Source organism: Diplotaxodon limnothrissa, linkage group LG12 (assembly GCF_057381915.1).
Source record: "Diplotaxodon limnothrissa isolate DT_005_m linkage group LG12, D_limnothrissa_male_GT1.1, whole genome shotgun sequence".
Taxonomy (NCBI): Eukaryota; Metazoa; Chordata; class Actinopteri; order Cichliformes; family Cichlidae; genus Diplotaxodon; species Diplotaxodon limnothrissa.
This window is the reverse complement of record NC_140607.1, coordinates 3,405,980-3,429,587: the sequence shown is the minus strand read 5'-3', so window position 1 is coordinate 3,429,587 and position 23,608 is coordinate 3,405,980. Positions and strand designations below refer to the sequence as shown.

Genomic DNA, 23,608 nt, shown 5'->3' with positions numbered 1-23,608 from the left:
TATTAGCTTTAGATTCTTTATTATTTCTTGTAAACTTGCTTCCTTGTATCGTGCATATATGACTCGCACTGTGACCTTACATTATTATGACCTTGACCTTTGTGCTCAGTTTGGTAGTGATGTGCATAGCGGGTCTTTTCTTTATTCCAGTCATGGGACTCACAGGTTTTCACATGGTGCTCGTAGCTCGAGGTCGAACAACCAACGAACAGGTGAGGAGATGTTGCTGAAAAGGAACGTGCATTTATTAATCAAACAATTAGTATTGTTACTGTTTATTGGTGTAACAGCTCCACGTAGAACAAGAAGAAATTAGAAACTAGTTGAGCACGTTAAAGGCAATAAGCACAGACACACTTAAGGGAATATCACACACAACACTGAACAGCACAGATATTCCCATGCAAGACGCCTTGTGAATGCATTTTGGGTGTGTGTGTTCACACTTATACATCCTTGTGAGGACCAAAAATTCAACTGTTACTATACTTGTGGGGACCAACAGTCTTTTACGGGGCCCAAATTCTTGGCCCCACAAGTTTGAAGATCTTTTTGATGCTCAAAATGTGGTTTTAGTGTCAAGGTTACAGGTTATGGTTATGGTTAGGCATTCACTTTTGATGGTTAGGATTAGGGTAAGCGGCTAGGGAAAGCATTAAATCAATTAGATGTCTTCACTAAGATAAAAAGGCAAGTGTGTGTGTGTGTGTGTGTGTGTGTGTCCACTCTCTGTATGTTGGCCATGGCCTTGTGTTTACTTTGCTTCCAGCTGTAAACCAGCATTTTGTTCTGCAGGTGACGGGCAAGTTTCGTGGAGGAGTAAATCCTTTCACCAAGGGTTGCTGTGGCAACGTGGAGTACGTTTTATGTAGTCCCCTAGCACCCAGGTAAGATGCTTTACTATGCTGCGTGTGTCCATAGTATGGGTAGCTAATACATTGTAGAAACTGTCTTGTCTTCCTGTTACATGCAGTACATCAAGGCAATACACGTGCATATGTATGCCACAGCTTACTCATGTGCCATGAAATCCATGCTGTACCAGCACATCACTGCAGTGGTAACACAAGCACATGCTCTGAGGTAGCTACAGAGGTGTTCTGCCTGAAAGCAGCCAGCAACCCTGGGGGGGGGGAAGGCAGATGGCTGAGGGAATTGGCTCACTCTGTAGAAACAACAGTTAATGGGAAACGGCGCGGAGCTAGCCAACCTGCTTTTTGCTCACATGCACACAGAGCATCACTAAAACCCGCCCCATTACACCCTATTGGGATGAGCCCCATCCCATAAAATTCAACAGTGTGACTGCAGAGAGACAACAACAGGTGGGGGTGAAATGTTGTGTGGTTGCTGTTTAGCTGTTGCACAGGCCTGATGGGATCCGCTTTAATTTACTGAATCAGTGACTCATATAACATCGAACCTGACTGGGAGTGAGTCTGACAGCAGAATCATTATGTTTCCTGTTTTTATAAAGGCGTTGATTGCTTGAATATGTCACGACTGCTCAGAAAACATGGAACAGTTTTTTTTTTCCTCAAGTTTCTGCAGCGACGGCCCTGAAAAGCCAGCTAAACGTGCGCATCTGTGTGTGAAATGTCTTTTGTAAAGCATGCAGCAAGTCAGTTGGGATACCGGCGTGTCAGTGCATGACAGAGAGGCTGACGTGCGTTGATAATGAAGTATAACTTTCAGTAGATGACTGTAAATAACCTGTTTGTTAATGTGCTGTAAATTTTTCATGAAGGTACATGCTGGACCCCAGGAAGAAGCCACACGTCAAAGTTCAGCCCCCATTCATCAGACCAGATCTCTCAGAAAGGCAAATCACCATCAAAGTCACCGACAACGGTATTCATAGCACCATCATCAGCTCCAAGGTGACTAGCTTGCACTTACTAGGGAGCTTTCCCTTGTTCCTCTATCGTTTGTGGCTCGACACAGTCCTTTTTCCACTACAGAGGACACATTAGTGCGATAAAGCAGAGCTTTAGAATATTATTTAACACCTTAAAGACGGACGACTCAAATGGGGAAAATTATTTGAGTTCAAAAGGATGTGGTGAGTCTGACTAAATGTAAAAGTAAGCATGTCTGCAACTGATTTGCAAATCTCACAAACCTGCAATAGAAAACGTGTTCCACATTTGATGTCAGCAACATGTTGGGACAGTCCCATGTTTACTGCTGTGTAGAATCCCCTCTTCTTCGTCTGGGAACTGAGGAGACCAACTGATGCACTTTTGGGACAGGAATGTCGTCCCATATTTGTCATATAGACGATTCTAGCTGCTCAAAAATTCTGGGTTTTCTGAGTCATATTTTTTGTTTCATGATGCATCAAATTGATGAAAGGTCGGGACTGCAGTCGGGAGAGTTCAGCCCCCAGTACTCTACTGCTGTGAAACCACTTTGATGTAATAGATGCAGATTTATCGTTGTACTGGTGAAATATGGAAAGACATCGTGTGGGTGGGAGCACATGTCCTCTAAAACCTGACTTTCAACATTGATGGTGTGTTTCCAGATGTGCAAGCTGGCAGTTATATAGGCACGGGTCCACCTCCTTACAATAAGAGATGCAGGCTTTTGAACTGGGCGCTGATTGTATGGAGGTATTTAAAACGAGCATGGCCCAGAGAAGACAGAAGAGTTTCTGAATCATGTTTGCATACAGCTTCTTCTCTGCTTCTTTGATAGAGCTTCAAATCTGTATTTGCATCTTGTCCCTTGCACACAGATTCCTCCAGATTTCCTGAATCTATAGTACTTACTGTAGGCAATTAAATATGGTAAATGGCCTGCATTTGTATAGCGCTTTTTACTTGTCCCTAAGGACCCCAAAGCGCTTTACACACTCAGTCATCCACCCATCCACACACACATTCACACACTGGTGATGGCAGCTACATTGTAGCCAGACCACCACCAGTAGGCAACGGGTGAAGTGTCTTGCCCAAGGACACAACGACTGAGACTGTCGAGGGCTCGAACCGGCAACCTTCCAATTACAAGGCAAACTCCCAACTCTTGAGCCACAATCGCCCTTTTTTCTAAGTTTTCAAAGGTTTCATGTTTTAGACACAGTGTTGTTGCAGTTTAGTGAAGCTCTGCCCATTTTAATTTCTGAGGAACTCTTTAGGATGCTCTTTTTACACCCTGTCATGTTACTAAACCTAAATTAGACACCAAATGTTCCTCTAGCTGCTTCTTTTTAGTTCCAACCACTTTTCTAGCACTTTTTCCAGCTTCCCTATTTTTTTGAGAACGTTTGCCGCCATCAAATTCGGTGTAATACAGTAAAATGTCCCAGTTTAAGCATCTGATATGTTTTCTGTGAAAGCAAATTGGCTTTATGAGTTTTTGCAAATCGTAGCATTCTGCTTTTATTTACATTTTAAATGGCGTCCCACATTTTTTGGAATCAGGTTGCACTAGCATTTATCCAGGCCTGTATCATTAATGTTGAATCGGTCATGTTGAACTTCGGTTGTCATTAGGAGCCTTGAAGTGCTGTGTGAGCACTATGGTGCACGCTACAACTTTTATAGGCACTAAAGATGATCCTAGTATTCATCAATAATGTATGGAGTGAAAAGAATCCATTTAGCATTAATCCACAGAGGACAAGAAATACATTTCCAGCTCTTATCCTCCACCAGTTACTGCCCATAACACAGAGACTGACAAGAAATCTCACAACAAATCTTTTCTTATGAATGCATACACTGATAACACTGTATAACAATATGGCTACTTTAATACTAACAAGACTTGTGTCAACATATTATTTCATTATTATTCAAAAATACAGGGGGTTATGCAAAGGATGGCACAGATACCTCAGTTCACTTTAAATCTAGACTGCTGCGCACTTGCTGATAAATTTGGGGTGAAACACGTGCGTCAGAACGACTAAACGAATGAAATATTATATTGAGCAATTCATATTTGATTTGACCCACAGGTTAGACTAAACAGACTGAAACTTGTCTTTTTGCCTTTAAGGGGCAGATGAGATATGGAAACGAGAGCCGGCTGGGAAGTCACCCTTGGATTGTCCCCAGACTCTGGAACGTTTTTGTTCCTTATGTTGTTAACTTTTGGAAAATCCGAGTCGGCTTTCTTAAGTAGGCCTCGACTGAGCAGTTAATTTTATTGCAACTCCCTCTTCTTCATGTCTGGCTGAAGTTTTGTTTTGTTTTTAGTTAACCATGGTTTGTCGCATCTATGGTTTGGGAAGGAAAATATTAAGAGGAAAGTTAGCTTTATTACAATGGAGTAATTACTTCCTGGTTTCTGTGCTTAGTCAGGGATCTTTCTGCAACTAGGATTGATTACTTGGATTTTCTTTTCTGCCTGTAACTTAAGTTCTTAAGAGCTGGCTGAGAGGTACTGGAGAAAATTGTATTGATTGCTAAATGACAAAGTCGTGTCATTTGAAGTTTGGTGCCATCTCGGCCTAATAATGCAAGTTTTTAAAGGGAAGAAATCTGCAGACGGTGACTTAAATAGAAGCACAGCTGACTTCCAGCTCAAGACTGCGTCAGCTGCTACCAGCATTACATCCCTTAATCTGAGAATCTTAATCCAACTCTGCCGTTATTTCTTTTTTTCGTTTTACAGCCACTACTAAGTATAAATTTAAACGTAGACTAGTTGCCATGTGCAGGTTTGCCACCCCGAAAACCCTCTGTGACACTTTGTGTTTGTCTCCTGTCTTTCGTGTAGTCCAAAAGCAGCCTCGATGGTTTAGATGACAAGGATACCCAGCCGCCGCTGCCACCCAAAGCTGATAGGTACAACCAGCTTAAAAGCCAGATGACCTCCAGTGAAGGTAAGAACCACAGAAACAGCCCTGACTCCATCTCTCTCTCTTTCTCCTGTCAGTCATCATCAATCCAAGTTCTTGTTCTTGTCACGGTTGCACCAAAGAGCAATTCCCAGAACTTCCTCTGTAGATCACTAGTGTCCTGGTTTGGGAGCAGGCTCTAGATTAGCCTGATGAATGTCCCTCCCAGCGGCAGGTTGATGGCCTTTTTCACGCCTGGCCAGAAAATCGGCCGTGATTTGCGGTGAGAAGGCAAGCTCTGCTCTGTGAATCAGCACCAGATTTGTGGTACGATTCCAGGGTGAAGCATTACAACGTAAATCACCACCGTTTTTCAGGTAGGGGAGGGGTACAATGGCAACTGAAAAATGCCTTTTGAAAACCATCCGTATAAACGACGAACCTACCGTGGAGGTACAGCTAAGGATTTTAGCCTCCGTTCAGCAGTATGAAATGGTTTATAGTAGTGTTAAGGGCAGGTTTCTTCCTCGGATCTCCAGTGTCATGGTGCATTATGTCAGGGACTGGAAACTTTCTGCTCTTCCAAAGAGCACTACTGCTGCCTGGTGGTACTTCAGGTCACTGCGCCCAGTCTAGCGTCACCTCGCCTTTCGAGGCACTTTACTGAACTCTGAACCTGTGGACACAGGTGTTCTTTGCGTGTTTCTCCAAAAAGATTCAGGCATCCCCGCTGAGACATGGCTGCCTGCTAAAAGCACCTTCTTTAAATGCATTTGGGTTTTGCATTTTACTCAAGAAGAGTGTTGTTTTTCAGTGATGGGCAGTTGGCTGTTGCTGGACTCAGATGTGTTAAATATTAGTTGCAGAACTGATTCTTCCCATCTGGCTATTCCTGTTAGTTTTGTTGTGTAGAAACTGTGATTGTGTGGTTTTGCAGAACTCTACAGCTTCTTATCTCTTGTCCTTATATACTATAATGTGTTGTTGCTTTAATGTGGAGTTTTTTAACACAGGGTTTATATTGTGTGTATTGTAGAGACTTCCCTGTCTGGTAAGACCCACCCATCCACTCCAGCCATGTACAAATTCAGGCCAACCTTTGGCACCATGCCCAAAGTCCACTACCACACTACAGAGGAGAAGGTAACGCATTAATGTTATTATCTATTATACATCTCTGTGAAACAATGAACAGTGAGTCATCGTAAAGTGCCAAAAGGCTCAGATGCTATTTTGACATTTGCCCCTCAGATTGTCATATCTGATGACCGGAAGCCCTCGGCCATCCTGGAAGAAGGTGTCCGTGGTCATGACTATCGATCTGAGCCGAACCTGGACCTGCCTGAATATGCTAATGCTCCCCTCCACCGCACGTTTCAGTCCTCGCCCCTCCAGCTGGATTCAGACCCCATCAACTCCCGCTCTCTCAGCCTCAAGCAGGGTCATGGCCGACCGGAGAAGGGCCAGCTCCCAGCACTGGAGCCACGGACAGTCACTTCAACCCCCTACAAGAGTGTCTTCTCTCCCAATAATCTCTCCAACCGCAATGGTAGTCTATCCTATGACAGCCTGCTCAACCCTAGCATTTCCCCAGCTACTCCCAGTGAGTCCATGGCCCACCGTGGTGTTCCCTCTGTGGGGTTCCACTCACCCTACCTGCCCACCAAAATGTGCCACATCCGGGAACCTGATATGCAGAGACAACAGGTCCCCCCTACCTACAGCCCAGTGATGCCCCCCAGAGTGGTGGGCAGACAGTCCCCTCACCTGAGGGACAGAGACCCGTCTCCGGTGCGCTACGACAACCTCTCCCAGACCATCATGGCATCCATCCAGGAGCGAAAGGAGAAGGAGGAGAGGGAGAGGCGGCAGATGCATCACGGGCGCTCCCAGACCCATATCTATGCCCAGGACTCTGGTGTGTTTGATGGGGGCTATGGCCTGCCTGCCAATGCTTGCTACCCAGATGGGCCTCGTGGCCCCGGGTCAAGAGGCCCAACACCTCCAGCCTATGGAGGCTCCAGGGACAACCTAATGGGGATTGGACTGATGAGCTATGGTCAAAGAACCCCAGTGCTGCGTCATGCTGGCTCTACACTGGGCCGTGCACCTAGGACGTCGTCCACCTCCCTGCACACAGATCAAAGCAGCATCAACAGCAGCCAGAGCAGAACCACAGGCCCAGAAGGCCCCTATCGCTCCCCGGCCCACCAGCCCCATTCCCCCGCTATGCCCCGTTCCCCTTCTTACTCCCGCCAGAAACTCTCCTACATCAGTGCACACGAGAGGACAGACTCCCCTCGTCTAGGGGGCCCAAGGTATGAATCCTAATGTAACTCCTGGGGTACTGCATGCATTGTACAGAGCCGGGGTCTGGAGGTCACTGAATGTATTCTGGATGGAAACGCTGCTCCCTCTGCTGGACACAACCAGCAATACATAGGGCACTAGGGTACTGCTAATCGAGGCAACATGTAGCAGTTGTGTCGTGTATGGTTTTTTTGTCCCACTGTTCTGCTCATTTATTCACAAGTTATGTCTGGTGTGTGAAGTCGTACACATTCTGTTTTGATTTGTTTGTTTGCCTTTCTAGTAGAAGTTAAAAAAATAAATAACATTTTTTTGTATTATTTCAAACAAATCTGTTGAATAAAACTGTGTGACAATCATTCCTTTTTCATTTTGCATGCTCTTTACTGACTCCACTAACATTTTCAAGCCTTTTACTTTACTAACAAGTAAACACTTGACTAATCATCCACGTTGCTGTCTTGTTTTTTTTTTTGGGTGGGCGGGTTCTGACTGACATATAAAATTGTGTTGCTGTTCCAACTGATGTGCATGTTTTCACATCCCTTAGTGTTTGATTTGTTTGTTGAATCATTTCTTATTCTTCTCTTTCCACTCAGAGAGGCCATGAAAGTTAATGGGCAGATGGACTGCCACCCGAGTGCCCAGGGTGCCGCCCTCAGTCCCAGTCGCCACAGTAACGTCAAAAAGGTGACAGGCGTAGGAGGCACCACGTATGAGATATCAGTGTGAGCAGGGACACCACATCCACCAATGACCCACAGTGGACGCTCTGCCACAGAGATTCTCCTCTGTTATTTTAATAAGATAACAGGCAGTGAGGGGTGCATAGTACCCCCCCCTGTTTACTCTTCAAAATCAGAGGATCTCTTTGCTCTTTTGAGGGTCTTGTTTAGCTATATGCCCGTGTGTGTTTGTGCCAGAGGGGTGGGTTGTCGGTTGTTAACGTTGCAGGCTGTACTGTGCGTGTGCAGAGTGTTTGTCCTTAATATTTTGTAGTCCATCGTCGTGGACCGTCCAGCGAGATCGTCAATGTTTTTACCGTCGTCTCTCATCTGTGTTTATGAAGTGCTTGTTGTTCCAAATGTTACACGCAAACTTTCGCTCCAGCGAACGCTGAGGGCTGAACAGAAACACTACAGATCGATTAAACACTTGACTTGCTACGGATTTCTGCAAGAAGACTCTTTTCAGCTGACCTCAAAAAGTCAAGGTGCTTCACATTAACTTGTACTGTTCATGCCATGTCTGGTGGAGATGTGATGGAGGTTTATGTGGAGACGATATGTGCAAGGGCAGTAAAAAAAAAAAAAGCAACACAAGTCAGATGAGAAACTGGAGATGGTGACAAGGAAAGAGCTCTGCAGAACAGGAGCGGGTGTTCCTCAACCCTGACATGGTTATTTGATTGGGCAAAGACTGTATATAAAAGATGTTCCACAATACAATGACATCACCCATTTGTTTGGAGATTCCTGTTTTGAAGGACTAACTTTAGGATTTAGCTGAGTTTTTTTCTCTTTTTAAACACATTTGAAACGGAGGGCACAGCTGATCAGTTAACATTAGTTAGCATCTTCGATCAGCGGATTGCATCTGTTTTATACTGTGACATCAACTGGATGCTAATTTTAGCCTGTGAAAATCAGGCTTAAAACAAACTGCACTTACTGCAAAAATCAAACAGAACAGCTGACTCATTAGTTGTCCGACTAGCACTGGTTTAGTATGCTAGAGAAAGTGAAGGGTGGAACAGAGGGCACTGCACATCCCAGTGTATCCCCTGCCTGACCGTCTCCTTTTGTTATAAATGGGACCATGTTTTACTAAATTAACACCATGGAGTATTAAAAAAACCGACATAAAAACAACTTGATCCTAGCTACTGATACCATGATCTCATTTGGAAGATGCATTAGAAATCAAGTGAGATTTAGGATTACTTTTTCTTTTTGAATTCCATAAGACTTGTTTTGTGTAACCAGAAGTGTTGCCCCCTGCTGGCTATTACAACAAATGCAGGTTTAAGGCACTAACGTACTGGTTTCACTTTCAGAGGGATCCATCCATCCTTAAAGCACGTGGTAAGGGGTTGAGGAACACCCACTCTTCTACAGAGTACCTAACTTTTACTTTAGTTTTGGGTGGTTGCATTCCAAATTTAATGAAAAAGTCGCTTTTAATGAACACACTTTATTTTTCTAAAGAATTTTCTCAAGAACTCAAGCATGCAGAGATGCAGGTTGACATTAAATTGAATATTATAAATGTCTCCGCTTCCTGTTTGTGGAGCACAGATTTTTAGAGTTGCAAACTAGCACAGCCCCGCCCCTTTACCCCGTAATGAGGATTCAGTATCCAATCATGGCTTTTTGTTTTTTCAGTTTGTGATTTCAGCATCAGCCACATCAAAAGAGCTGGGGTGATTATATTGTGCTCTGAAAGACCAGAATACCTCATCCCAGTGTTTTTCACTGAGTACAGAATGAGTCCACCCCGGAAGCAACCAAATGAAACTTTGTCAAACTCAAAAAAGGAAAAATATTTAGTCAATAAGCTATGTTTTTGCTATAACTATACATATAGGAAGATTAAATGAAACAAATCAGTATCAGTTAAAAAAAACAAACATTGGTCACACTTTTTATTTTGTACTTTTCCTTTTTTTTTTTTTTAAAGTATCCTTTTATATGGAATTGCTGTTTCGAGTGGAGTTTGTTCTTAAATTATAATTTCAATAAATGGATGAGATTGTGAAAGATGGGTAAATAAAGTAGATAGAATTTGTTCTACATGGCAGTGTTAAAAACAGAAGTTATGACATAATCCACAATGATATGAACTGTCTAAATGATGACGTTGAGGACTGGGCTTTGCATAAAAGCAGCCTTGACCTTTAAGTGCCAAAAGCGGCTACACACCACATCTTCAAAGAGACAACAAATAGGTCATGTAATGCTATGTCACAAAGAGTGAAAATGCCAAATTCATTCATTCGCAGTAGCTGTCTGGTACAGCTCTGGCACTGCCGTTACTTTTTTGTTAATCAAAAAAAAAAAAGTAATACCTTTAAAATAGCTGATGAAAACTAAGTGGACAATGACACAACATGCCAGATGTTACTAGAATGTAAATGTTGCATTTGGTTGCATTAACAATAAGCCATTGTTGCCTTTGGGAAGAAACTTTGTTTCCATACAAAGCAAACTATGGCTGACTCACTTGAGAGTGAAATAGCAGAAGTGTTTTGTACTGAGCAGCAGGTGACACCTGTGACGATCTCTGACTGGGTACGCTTTCTTGAACCTTCTGTGGCAAGAGTTGTCTCCCATTTAAGGTCTCACCCAGTTGCCTTACCAATGAAGACATTACTGCAAAGCACGGTCGCGCTCGTCTGTTCCAACTCCTGTATTTGAGAAATGATTAAAATAGTTTGTGAGGCTGTGGTATACAGGGCTAGTTTTTTGGAAATTCGGACGGGTAGGAATGTCAGCGGAATGGCAAAGTGGAACATCTTGAAATCCCAGAACAGACCAATGGCTGCTGAGTTTGCTGAAAAAGCCGATCAATCGTGACTCCCAGACCCTGTTTGACCACATATCTAAAGAGCTAATCGATGTCATTCCTCTTTAAGATGACTGCCGTTAGTCCAATGTTGTTTTTCTGGGATGGACATCACTGCAGGTCAGGGGACATTCCTGACAGTCAGCAATGACTCTGTTGCATCAGCCACAAGCTGACTTTTGTTTTCTGAAACTCATATAGAAAGTTCAATGTGTATTAAAAATGAAGAATATACTGTAACTGTACATGTGTTCCTATTTTTGTGAAGAGGAAATATTTCCCAATGACCTGAGCAGAGTAAATAAAGTTTCCGACTCTTTGAATCAGACTGATTATTCCTAACAACAAACGAGTGACTTTATATGAATGCAAACGTGTGGTCTTTGACAGCTTTTATTCGAAGTTGGACGAAACATTTCAAATCATTTGTGCAAATGAGAAGCAACATTTCATCCATATTCATGTATTTACAGATGCACTGGCACTTAGATGCACTTCAGAGGCAAGGTTAAGAACTCAATTAGTGGAAAGAAAAGGAGAGGGTGGTGAGCACACAGATCAAAGAGGGCACACTCTGTTACATATACTCTACATGCTTTAAAGTCTGGGAATGTTATGATCTAAACAATACAAACTTGATTTACTACTGAGGAACGCAAGTCAGAGCATAGCTGCACCAAACTGATGGACTGTTTACTTTGGACTTGATGTTTGTCAGGACAAAAAAAAAAAAAAATAGCTAAGTGCATCTCATTTCCTATCAGTCAACCATCAGTGCACACTGCACAGAGCAGTACTCATCTGATGCCCCTCAACTTTCTGGAGTGGATTCCCTTCAAATCAGTTCCCAACAGAACTGACCAAAGAAGGAACTACTTCTGCAAGGCAGTCAGTGAGAAGTCTTTGCCTTGTTGTCTAACAGTAGGAGCATTAACAGTGGACAGGGTAAGGCGGCCCACTGAGATGCAACATGGGATTTTATACTTAAAATGCACCTCTGTAATACCTGTTCAATGACCCTGCGCTGCCATCGAGCAGGCTACGTTATCCTCTCCCTCTACAAACAAAACTCTTTATCAGAATAGCAAAAACAAACCAAACAAAAAAAATACCCCAATGTGGGAATCATCACTATCACAAGCCTCTTTTCACAGTTTGTTTGAAGTAACATTGAACTGTAGATGACAACGATGGAAAGCGTGGCATTCCACGGTGCAAAGAGGGAAAGGGGTGGGAAAGGAAGGACTTTTTCCAGAAAAAAATCACTAGCGTGTATTTTTTTCCCCCATTGGCATCAAGGACTTGTGATCTTGAGGCAAAAAACAATAAAAAGAAAACCTAATAATATTATGCAAGTGTCCAAATTCAGTTCGTTTAGAGTCTATTGTAGAAAAAGAGGAAAAACCGATATATTGAAGATCAGCAAAAGCAAGTTCTTGGTTCTCAATTCTTCTCATCCTTCACCTCCTTCTTCTCAGTCTCCTTTTTCGCCTCTTCCTTCTTTTCCACTGATGCCTTGTCTTTCACAGAGAGTTCCTCCAACTTCTCTGCCACCTTGTTCGCACTATCGCTGTTGCCTGTGAAAAGCAAACAGGGATAAGTGCCATTAGCTAAGAAGCAATGCTGCATTCTACAGCTTTGACTGTTGTGTTGTAGAAATATTACCTAAAACAAAATAATCAAAAATAAGGATAACCCAATAAAACAACTGAAATTGAAACGCTGACTGACATTTAAGGGGTTAGTCAGGAAAATGATCCAATATTCATCTGTAAGAGGCACATGCATGTAAACCCAGAGGTCAAATAACAACCAGATGTTTACAGTCACCAGGATGACAATCAGGTGTGAGCATGAGCTCCAAATGTGCGGAAATGTATCAAGACTGATACAATGGTTTGAATGAACAATGTTTTGTTGATGAATTGGATTTTTTTTTTTAATCTTTAAACAAGAAGCATTCTGTTTGGAGAACTTCAGAAGCTCATCCCATATTAGTGAGACGTGATGGTGCTATGATTGAGCTAGAAATCAGTCCACCCACCCTGAAAACCAGCAAATAAATAAAGATACATACATGAACTGACACTTAACAAAAAAGAAAATGGGCTTTGCAGCAAAACAGTGACCCTCAGCATACACATCTTGTCAAAGAAGAATTAAATTCATGGTTTTGAAAGGTGCAGAAGTACAGCAGGTTTACTCAACACACTCTACAACAGTCTAACCTTTCTATGACACGAACACCATGGGCCTGTGAAAACTGAATTGTAATGTAGCAGAACATACCGACACCAGTCTTTTAGAAAACTAGTAAAGTGTTACATTCTGCGTGTTCATGTAGCAGACAGAAAAAGTCCCCAGCTGAAGTTGGCAGCAGAGAACAGAGTGTGTCTGCATGCTCACAGCCCCTATCCTCATGTCACATTGCCCTCAGTTTGAATTCAGTCTTAGGTCAACACAAGTCATTTTAACCTTAGCAAAATGTTGCATTCAGGGTTCTGAAAGTACTTGCTACTGACATGTTTCCAAGTAAAATTACTGACAATTCCTATCTAATGTTGATGTGATCTACATTATGGACTCGTTTATGTTGACAAAACTGTTTTACTTCACTTGCTTCTCAGAAAATTCACATATGCGATATCTGGGGGGGGAAAAACCTAAAAGTTTAAGCTTCATGTACCTGTTTGCTCTAGATGTTTTCTGACTTCCTCCTTGCACTCGTCAAACTTCACCTTGAACTTCTGAGCATCTGCAACAGAACATAATGTAACATAATTTAAAATCCAAGTTAAAGAGCTCTGGGAGAATTAATGTGTAATGTTGAAATGGGTACCTAAATACTTACTTTCAGCATTTAAAAAGCGGATTGCCAGAAGTTCAGGTTTGGGGCATTCATCTGCATAATCAGCTAGTGTGTTCCACACCCATGCTCTGTCACTGCCAGCATTGGGCTTCAGCTCCATCATTGGTAAAACTGTGGTTAACAAGAACACATAAAGTGCTGGTATGAGCACAGTCACTTAAATAGATTTTTTTTTTTTAATATCTAGTAGTTTCAATTGGGAATTAAACACACAGATGCACCATTTCTTATCTCCACACATGAGTGGAGGGAGGAGTAAAACACATTTTTCCCAATCAAACCAACACACAAAAAAATATCACAGTCTGGATAATATCACAACCGGATGAGATTACAAGCCCAGTACCTCTAACACCCACCCCTCAACCTCTCGTTTGCTCATCTATAGTTCTGTTGTTGCCACTAATACCAGGGATTTGACTCATTTAAAGATCGTGGGGAAGGGTGACGGGGGGAATCACATGGGGCCTATGGTCTTTTTGTACTTACATGTACATCAGAAAATGTTTGCAATAAAAACAAGCAAAAAATACTTGGACGCCCAGTCAGCGAGTACACCTTGGCTTTAAATAACACATCTTCACACCACTCTACCTGTACCGCCACTCACCCATATTGTTTAGGTTACATATGGCCAATTGTTGTCATGACATGAATAGCAATGAAATCAGATTTGACTCACTGTGATGGTTGGCACAGATCTTTAGAGTTCGATCTCTCCTCATCAGGAGGCGGATTGTGCCCTTCTCTTTGTGTTTCAGCAGCTTGACGTCTCCAGTTCCTCTCTCCTTCCACTCCGGCGGGTCGTTTTCAGAGGCAAAACGATATAGTTTGGCCCGCCTATGAAAACAGCAGAACACCTCAGTATTAGGAAACTGATTAATGTGTCTCTGTTAATGTGTTCACATGGTAAGCAACTTACATTTTAAACAGCTCCTCCTCATCCTCCTCTAATGTTTTCACATCCTGCTCAGGAAGAGACACGATGGGCTCAAAGTGGGGATCATGATTAGGGTCTTCTGCACCATCTGCAGTGGTATCATGGTCTTCCTGGTCCTAAGAGGAAAAGTACATTAAATTAACTCAATTCCCCCCGGCCCCCTAAAGTTGAAGCTTCATTTTACTTTAGTATTGTCATCAAATATTTATCCAACTTTATTTTTTCCTAAGACAACTCGTTGTGAACTTGCCTAGCTAGAAACGCAGGCCTTTCACTAGCCGGCTAGCCCGGAGCTAACAATCCGACTTTCTCTTTTTTTTTGCACCTCTGCAGTTGTGCTAAGCAAAACGCTTAGCACAACTGCAGTATTTTTTCAGTAACTTGTGTGATTTTCGAGCAGTCTATTTAATATAACACCGTCACTACTAACAGACAGTAAACAGCGCCCTGATATAGAGCTAACACTAGCTAACTAATGTTAGCAAGTATTGTGCTTGGCAGACAAAGGCAAGCAACCTAGCTAACCTCGTTGCCCTGAGCTAGTGAGAAGTATACTAATTGAAAAATACCCAGTTTAAAAAACTGACCGATGTGATCGTGTAGTAGAAGCACTAATGCTCTTGCGCACATCACCTCCCTATGCTAATGTTCACAGTATGAAGCTAATGTTAACACGTTTGCTGGCTGCACACTTTGAATTATGGGCTCGTGAACTGTAACGGAAGTGTTAAGAGTGGAAAATTTTACAACGGTTAACACTGTGCACTTTTACAAGTCCATTGGCGTTCTGTTACCTTTTACATCACTGAAAAAATATCAATTAGTGTTTCATAGCATCACCAAAGACAAGATCATTGTCGGCATTTCTTGCACACGGCTTCCTTTCGAAACTTTGACAAATTATGACACATGAAAAACAATGTTTGTCACAAAATTGTTATTTCCCAGCAATCATAAAGCATTACACGTCCTAGAATGATAGACCTCACCTTTGGGTCTGCCATATTATTGTAGATGTTTGTAGATTATGAGAGTAGTTTGAGAGATTCAAATCCCAAACTGGCCGCCGTTTCCCTTCAGCTTCTCTCACTTCCTGCTACAGCTTTCGCGCGCCGAATTCTCTACGCATGTCCGTGCTCACGCTGTCACAGCACGCGCACCGCCTCTCTCCTCTCAGGGATACCCCTCTTCACAAAAATGTTTTTACTGGATATTACTGTCAATAGAAAAACGTGACAACTTGTATCGAAAGAAAAACAAATTAACTAATAAACAAACAAACCAAAAAAACTTCTGGTTCGATAATTGTCAGATCATTTTATAAATATTAGTCATAATATTAACTAAGTATCATCTGTGATACAATAATTCAATCTATGTGCAAAAATTATACCTCCATGATATATGAAGCCACTAAGGCTTCCATAGGATTATGTATATATGTGTGTGTGTGTGTGTATGTATGTATGTATGTATGTATGTATGTATGTATATATATATATATATATATATATATATATATATATATATATATAAGCAATAGCATGTTTGTACAGGATCAATAACTATCAAGTGAACTAAACACCAATCTGTAATGGAGACATTACATTACAATAATTCTGTTGTATATAGTATCTTATTCTTATTATCTTATCCTATTCCAGTGTTTCTCTTAATTTTTGCTGCTATAACTTTGCACTGTCCACTTTCTGCTGTGACACAATAAATTTCACACGTGTGGGACTAGTAAAGGTTATCTTTACCTTTATCTCTTTAAAAGGACAACAGAACAAAGGAGGGATTTTGAGATATTAGTGGCATAAAACTGAAAGGTTGTAGAAAACTTGCTGGTGAATAAAGCCAAATGTATCCAATCTAAATATTAACAGACTCTTCAAAATATACATTTCCCCCAATAAAAGCAGGAAATCAGACTTATTAGTGGTTAAAATAAAATGTGCTTGTAACAGGGCGGCCCTTAGTGGCTGGAAACACAGTGAGATGGACCAAGGCAAGCGTAGTGGAACAAAAAAAGCATTTATTTCCTATACAGCTCTCCTTACAACAATTAATTTGTCAAGCTTCTTCACAGCACAAAAATCTATCCTCTAATGACAACTGGCAGCCTTAAATATGTTCAGCTGTCACAGACTTAACCATTATTCCACTCTCAGGTAAATTCTTAAATCCCAACCTTCCACCACAGTATACAATATATCAATTAGAATAAATAAATACATCTTCACATTTACATATTAATAAATATTTCACACTTTAATGTTACACCAAACCCAATATTATAAAAACCCAGAAACCCAAGCACAAGATTCACCACACTCTCTTTACCAAAGGTCTCTCCCGGAACCTTTAAATGGTGTCTGGCCCCCGGGGAAACATTTGCCCAAACACCTTGAAGAGGACACAGGCAAGAAAGGTGAGTAATCATTATCTTACAAACACTTATTTGCACCACTTTTATTCCTAGATTTCACACACAAATTTGCATTAGTTTTCCTTACTGGTAAACCTTAATCACAATCTCATTCTTCTCTCTTGACTAGTGATGGGCAGATGAAGCCCCATGAAGCACTGAAGCTTTTCATCCAATTGGTTCACCCCAACGCGAAGCTTCATGAAGCTTCATTTGCTCTAGCAGGACACCTACTGGACGTAAAAATAATAGCTGGCATGAATTTGAAGAGTGTGGCATTTTGCACACAGCCTGTAAATGTCAACAACAAAAGGAGTGTGTAAAACATGTATATTGTAGTGATGGCAGTATACTGTGTATATTTATAGTGGCAGTATGGGAAATGATTATTTGGAAATGCTTGAAATGGAAATGATCATTTACTGTGAGGTGAGGTGTGGTTGGGGTGTGGACAGTAGTTGTGCTTTTGTAACGTTGAGGTATGGACAGCTACACACTGAGGCTTTGAGCCTCAGTCCTGCCCGTTCACATTTTATTCTGTAAAAACTAAATTTTCACTGCTTTTACGTCCTTTTTAGTGGGGAGAACATAGCTAGGATTTAATGATTTAACAAATCTTTTGAATCCTTTGTCCTCCACAATGCTAAATGGCTGGGAGTCCTCAATCACCATGCTGACCAGGTCTTCATCTATTTGAGATTGTTCTCCTGAGGAAAGACAATAAAGATAAAGCACAAATATAAATATCACACACGTAACTTATAACAGTTGTATAATATTGTTATATCATTTAGTAACATTACTGCATGCTATATTATCATTGCATTTGATGGCTCACCTGGTCTTGCTCCACAATCGGTGTCCCCCTTATTCTCATGCAAAGCTCTGTAGTGCCTAAGCATGGATGAGGTGTTGTTATATCCCAGCTCCCTGGCACATAGCAAACACTTCACCTTGTACAAAAGTCAAGACAGCTCAACATAAATTGTATTGCACCATCAGTATCATGACAATACATCTTCTGTAGAAATTTACATACCTTGTTGGGAGGAATAAGATCAAAATGTTCCCACACAGGGGAGGACATCCTCCTCTTCTTAGCTGGCTCCATTCTCTCCTGACTTTCTCTCCTCACTCTCATAAACCTCCAAACTGTCTCCAAACTCTCACTAACAACTCTCCATCAAACACCCACATTTTTGAATGAAGTCTGAGGGGTTTATATCGCTGTCATATCTCGCGGCAAAGTTCGAACCACTTCATGAACCAGTCACGTGGTACAGCCGGGCAGCGAGGCTTCGGACGTCATCATTTTCAGCTCCTCCCATAAATGAAGCAAGCCTCGATACGCGCTTCGCGGAAACGCCCCCTCCATTACTCGACACACGCTCCGAAGCCTCGATACAGAACGTCCCATCACTACTCTTGACAGACAACCACCACATTCCTTGACGAGGAGCAGCTGTGCAGGATCTGAAATAAGGCTACCAACTGATTTTAAAATTCCCAATAAATAGTCAATAAATATTTAAACTTCTTGTGTGCAAATCCATGCTTAAAGTGCAATGCTAAATAAAGTGCTTGATAAGGTGCTTTTAATAAAGTGAAAGGTGTGCTCTAAAGTGCTATACAGATAATATAATATAAATAAATGCAGTAAGGGAGTCCTCTTCCTTACATTTCCTCCTCCCTCTCTTAAGCGCGAAGTGCTTCACTCCTCTGTCATCCTAGATAAACAATCAGCAACCACATTTGACTTCCCCAGCCTATACTGGACCGTAAAGTCATAAGGCTGCAGAGACAGGTACCATCCTGCAATGCGGGCATTCGCATCCCTCATGCGGTTCAACCACTGGAAGGCACGATGATCAGTCTCCAGAGTGAAGTGACGTCCCAGAAGATAATACCTCAAGGCCTCAATAGCCCATTTCATGGCCAAGCACTCTTTCTCCACCGTCGAATACCTCGTCTCCCTGTCGAGTAGTTTCCAACTCAGAAACACCACAGGCCTTCTTTCACCATCCACCTCTTGCTGAAGGACAGCACCAAGGCCAACTCCTGAAGCATCAGTTTGCAAGATGAATGGCTTGCTGAAGTCTGGACTGTGTAGAACTGTATGTGTAACTGCTTCCTTGAGGTCTCTGAATGCTTGCTCACAGTCTTCTGTCCAACGCACTTTGTTGGGGGCTAAGCCTTTTGTGAGATCATTCAGTACAGTGGATCGCTCTGTAAAAGAAGGTATGAATTTCCTGTACCAGCCTACTAGACCCAGAAAACCTCTCACCTTCCTTTTTGTTGTCGGAACTGGGAAGGACTGAATTGCTTCAATCTTTCCAGCCTGCGGCTTTATCTTCCCCGAGCCAACTACAAAGCCCAAGTACTCCACTTCTCTGTTGGCTATGGAGGACTTCTTGGGATTGATAGTCAGTCCAGCCATTCTGATGGAGTGTAGCACCTTCTGTAGGTCTGCATGCTCTTCCCAGGACTGGCTGTACACCACCACGTCATCCAGATATGCTGCAGAGAATGCTGACACATCTCTTAGTACATGGGAGATGTGTTATTATTGAATTATTATCTTGTTAATAATTTCACCTCCTCACTACGTACGACTCTGGATACTGTAGCTCCTGTGAAAACTAAGGTCTCAAATCAGAAGTACCTGACTCCGTGGTATAATTCTCAAACACGTACCCTAAAGCAGATGACTCGTAATCTGGAGAGGAAATGGCGTGTCACAAATTTAGAGGATCATCATTTAGCCTGGAGAAATAGTTTGCAGCTTTATAAGAAAGCCCTCCGCAAAGCCAGAACATCTTACTATTCATCACTGATTGAAGAAAATAAGAACAACCCCAGGTTTCTCTTCAGCTCTGTAGCCAGGCTGACAAAAAGTCAGAGCTCTTTTGAGCCAACAATCCCTTTAACGTTAACTAGTAATGACTTCATGAACTTCTTCACAAATAAAATTTTTATCATTAAAGAAAAAATTACCAGTAATCATCCCACAGATGTAATATTATCTACAGCTACTCTTAGTACCATTGATGTTAAGTTAGACTCTTTTTCTCTAATTGATCTTTCTGAGTTAACTTCAATAATTACTTCCTCCAAACCTTCAACGTGTCTTTTAGACCCCATTCCTACAAAACTGCTCAAAGAAGTCCTGCCATTAATTAATTCTTCGATCTTAAATATGATCAACCTATCTCTAATGATCGGCTATGTACCACAGGCCTTCAAGCTAGCTGTAGTTAACCCTTTAAGTCCTACCATAGAACCAAGTCTGCCAGAGCTTATATTATATTTTTACATGGTGTGGTGCCATTTTTGGGAGCATTTCAAGTTGCTATACATCAATACAACAATTATAGCCCAGATTTTAATAATATGTATGCATTAAGTGCATAGTAATTACATAAATTGCAAAAAAGTGCAATATTCTACAAAACCGTCGAAGCAGGTAATGGCGGACATGCAAAAGTTCGCGCTGACGTCTATTCCAACGTAGGAAGTGTTATGAACAGCTGATCGGATCGGCAAAGCGTGTTTCTGGAATATTATGTTTTTGTTCCTGCAAGCGCTTTTTATGCAGTTTTTGCAAAGCTTTATGTGGAAGGAAACCGTGACCTAGGACAAGCTGATGGCATAAGATGTAAGTACAACTCCTCCGGTTTCATATGCAAAAAAAATTATTGTGCTAGCTCACGTGGTTGCAGAGCTACCGGGATTTAAAAATAGTTACGTAAAACAGAGCGTGCCCGCTCCGACCGGCTCTAAAGGGTTAAACCTTTACTCAAAAAGCCATCTCTAGACCCAGCAGTCTTAGCTAATTATAGTCCAATCTCCAACCTTCCTTTCATTTAAAAAATCCTTGAAAGAGTAGTTGTCAAACAGCTAACAGATCATCTGCAGAGGCTTATTTGAAGAGTTTCAGTCAGGTTTCAGAGCTCATCACAGCACAGAAACAGCTTTAGTGAAGGTTACAAATGATCTTCTTATGGCCTCTGACAGTGGACTCATCTCTGTGCTTGTCCTGCTAGACCTCAGTGCAGCGTTCGATACTGTCGACCATAATATCCTATTAGAGCAATTAGAACATGCTGTAGGTATTACAGGTACTGCACTACAGTGGTTTGTATCATATCTATCTAATAGACTCCAGTTTGTGCATGTAAATGGAGAGTCCTCTTCACACACTGAGGTTAATTATGGAGTTCCACAGGGTTCAGTGCTAGGACCAATTCTGTTTACATTATACATGCTTCCCTTAGGCAGCATCATTAGAAGACATAGCATACATTTTCACTGCTATGCAGATGACACCCAGCTCTATCTGTCCATGAAGCCAGATAACACACACCAATGAGTTAAACTGCAGGAATGTCTTAAAGACATAAAGACCTGGATGGCCGCTAACTTTCTGCTTCTTAATTCAGATAAAACTGAGGTTATTGTACTCGGCCCTGAAAAGCTTAGAAATATGGTATCTAACCAGATTCTTACTCTGGATGGCATTACCTTGGCCTCCAGTAACGCTGTGAGGAACCCTGGAGTCATTTTTGACCAGGACATGCCCTTCAATGCACATATTAAACAAATATGTAAGACTGCGTTCTTCCATTTGTGCAACATCTCTAAAGTTAGAAATATCCTGTCTCAGAGTGACACTGAAAAACTAGTTCATGCATTTATTACTTCCAGGCTGGACTACTGTAATTCATTATTATCAGGATGTCCAAAAAACTCACTGAAAAGCCTTCAGCTAATCCAAAATGCTGCAGCAAGAGTCCTGACAGGGACTAGAAAGAGAGAGCATATTTCTCCTGTTTTGGCTTCCCTTCATTGGCTTCCTGTTAAATCCAGAATTGAATTCAAAATCCTGCTCCTCACATACAAGGTCTTAAATAATCAGGCCCCATCTTATCTTAATGACCTTGTAGTACCATATCACCCTATTAGAGCACTTCGCTCTCGCTCTGCAGGCCTACTTGTTGTTCCTAGAGTATTTAAAAGTAGAATGGGAGGCAGAGCCTTCAGTTTTCAGGCCCCTCTTCTGTGGAACCAGCTTCCAGTTTGGATTCAGGAGACAGACACTATCTCTACTTTTAAGATTAGGCTTAAAACTTTCCTTTTTGCTAAAGCATATAGTTAGGGCTGGACCAGGTGACCCTGAATCCTCCCTTGGTTATGCTGCAATAGACGTAGGCTGACGGGGGATTCCCATGATGCATTGAGTTTTTCCTTTCCAGTCACCTTTCTCACTCACTATGTATTAACAGACCTCTCTGCATTGAATCATATCTGTTATTAACCTCTGTCTCTCTTCCACAGCATGTCTTTTATCCTGTCTTCCTTCTCTCACCCCAACCGGTCGCAGCAGATGGCCCCGCCCCTCCCTGAGCCTGGTTCTGCCGGAGGTTTCTTCCTGTTAAAAGGGAGTTTTTCCTTCCCACTGTCGCCAAAGTGCTTGCTCATAGGGGATCATATGATTGTTGGGTTTTTCTCTGTATCTATGAAGCGCCTTGAGGCGACTTATGTTGTGATTTGGCGCTATATAAATAAAATTGAATTGAATGGTCCATTAATCGTTGGAATGTCGCTGGTGGACCTTGAAGCCCAAATGGCATGACTTTAAATTGGTACATACCAAACATACCAACCATAAAAAACTATAATGAAGTTACAAATTAATAATACCCTGACTGAAGACCAACAGACTATAAATAACTATATTACAGAGTTCTATTCAGCCCTCTACACTACAAATTATTCCAGTTCGGAGACTAATTCTTTTTTTTAGCTCTATCCATGAAAAAATTCCTCAAATTGACACACACTTTAAAAATCTCAATGAGTCTGAAATCACTTTAACTGAATTGGATACTGCTGTTTCCCAAATGGCGAGTGGTAAATCACCAGGTCCTGACGGAATCACGATTGAATTTTACAGATATTTCTGGAGTGACATTAAAGATCTATTACTAGAGGTATTTAATGAATGTATAAATGATCAGATGCTATCTCCAACTATGAAACGAGGAATAATTTCTTTACTTCCTAAACCAAACAAGGACCCTATCCTTTTAGATAACTGGAGACCTATCACACTTCTTTGCTGTGATTACAAATTATTAGCTCATGTCTATGCCAACAGATTAAAAACAGGAATAACTCAAATAATAGATGAGACACAGTCAGCCTTTATAAAAGGACGTCATATCCATCATCATACCCGTTTAGTATTAGATATGTTGGATTACAATCATTTAATTCCTCATGATAGCCTTATTTTATTTCTTGATTTCTTTAAAGCTTTTGATTCTTTGGAGCATAATTTTTTATTTAAAGCTCTGGAGGCTGTGGGTTTTGGTCCCAGATTTGTTAGTGTAGTGAAAATGTTGTACAGAGATATAACAAGTAGTATTGCACTCAATCAAGGGTTTTCTAATAGTTTTAAAATTTATCGTGGCATTCGGCAGGGATGGCCTATTAGCCCGTTATTGTTTATTGTTGCAGCAGAAATGCTTGCCATTTATATCAAACTCTCTTCAGATCTGGAAGGCATAAACATTCTTGATAAAGAATTTAAAATTAGTCAATTTGCTGATGACACTGCCTTATTTCTAAGGAATGTAAATATGGTCTCTACTGCAATTAATACAATCCTTTCATTCTCAAAAGCATCCGGCTTAATACTAA

At 41.5% G+C, this 23,608-nt stretch overlaps 2 protein-coding genes and 1 non-coding gene across 3 annotated transcripts in view; 1 reads left to right on the top strand and 2 right to left on the bottom strand.

The window, feature by feature from the left end:
- Positions 1-10,857, top strand: part of zdhhc8b (zDHHC palmitoyltransferase 8b) — a 66,670-nt gene extending 55,813 nt beyond the window's left edge. The window contains exons 5-11 of the mRNA XM_085367033.1: positions 110-212; positions 796-887; positions 1,748-1,880; positions 4,732-4,837; positions 5,829-5,935; positions 6,044-7,110; positions 7,702-10,857. Of these exons, the coding sequence (XP_085223159.1) occupies positions 110-212; positions 796-887; positions 1,748-1,880; positions 4,732-4,837; positions 5,829-5,935; positions 6,044-7,110; positions 7,702-7,834 (1,741 nt within the window). The 3' untranslated portion in view covers positions 7,835-10,857. The remainder of the gene's footprint in view (positions 1-109; positions 213-795; positions 888-1,747; positions 1,881-4,731; positions 4,838-5,828; positions 5,936-6,043; positions 7,111-7,701) is intronic.
- Positions 10,858-11,048: 191 nt separating this feature from the next.
- Positions 11,049-15,565, bottom strand: ranbp1 (RAN binding protein 1). Its single transcript, XM_085367788.1, has 6 exons — positions 15,465-15,565; positions 14,458-14,591; positions 14,218-14,375; positions 13,518-13,646; positions 13,353-13,421; positions 11,049-12,243 (listed from the first exon to the last, which is right to left on the bottom strand). The coding sequence occupies exons 1-6, from the start codon at positions 15,477-15,479 to the stop codon at positions 12,110-12,112; spliced, it is 639 nt and encodes a 212-aa protein (XP_085223914.1). The 5' UTR covers positions 15,480-15,565; the 3' UTR covers positions 11,049-12,109.
- On the bottom strand, positions 12,936-13,064 carry LOC146620683 (small nucleolar RNA SNORA77). Its single transcript, XR_014906650.1, has one exon. It is a non-coding gene; the product is annotated as a small nucleolar RNA SNORA77 (small nucleolar RNA).
- Positions 15,566-23,608: the final 8,043 nt, after the last annotated feature.

Coding starts and splice junctions, on each gene's coding strand:
- ranbp1 (XM_085367788.1), bottom strand. Junction 14,376..14,457: donor GAGGAGGAGCTGTTTAAAAT/GTAAGTTGCTTA, acceptor CTGTTTTCATAG/GCGGGCCAAACTATATCGTT. Junction 12,244..13,352: donor AAAACATCTAGAGCAAACAG/GTACATGAAGCT, acceptor TGCTTTTCACAG/GCAACAGCGATAGTGCGAAC.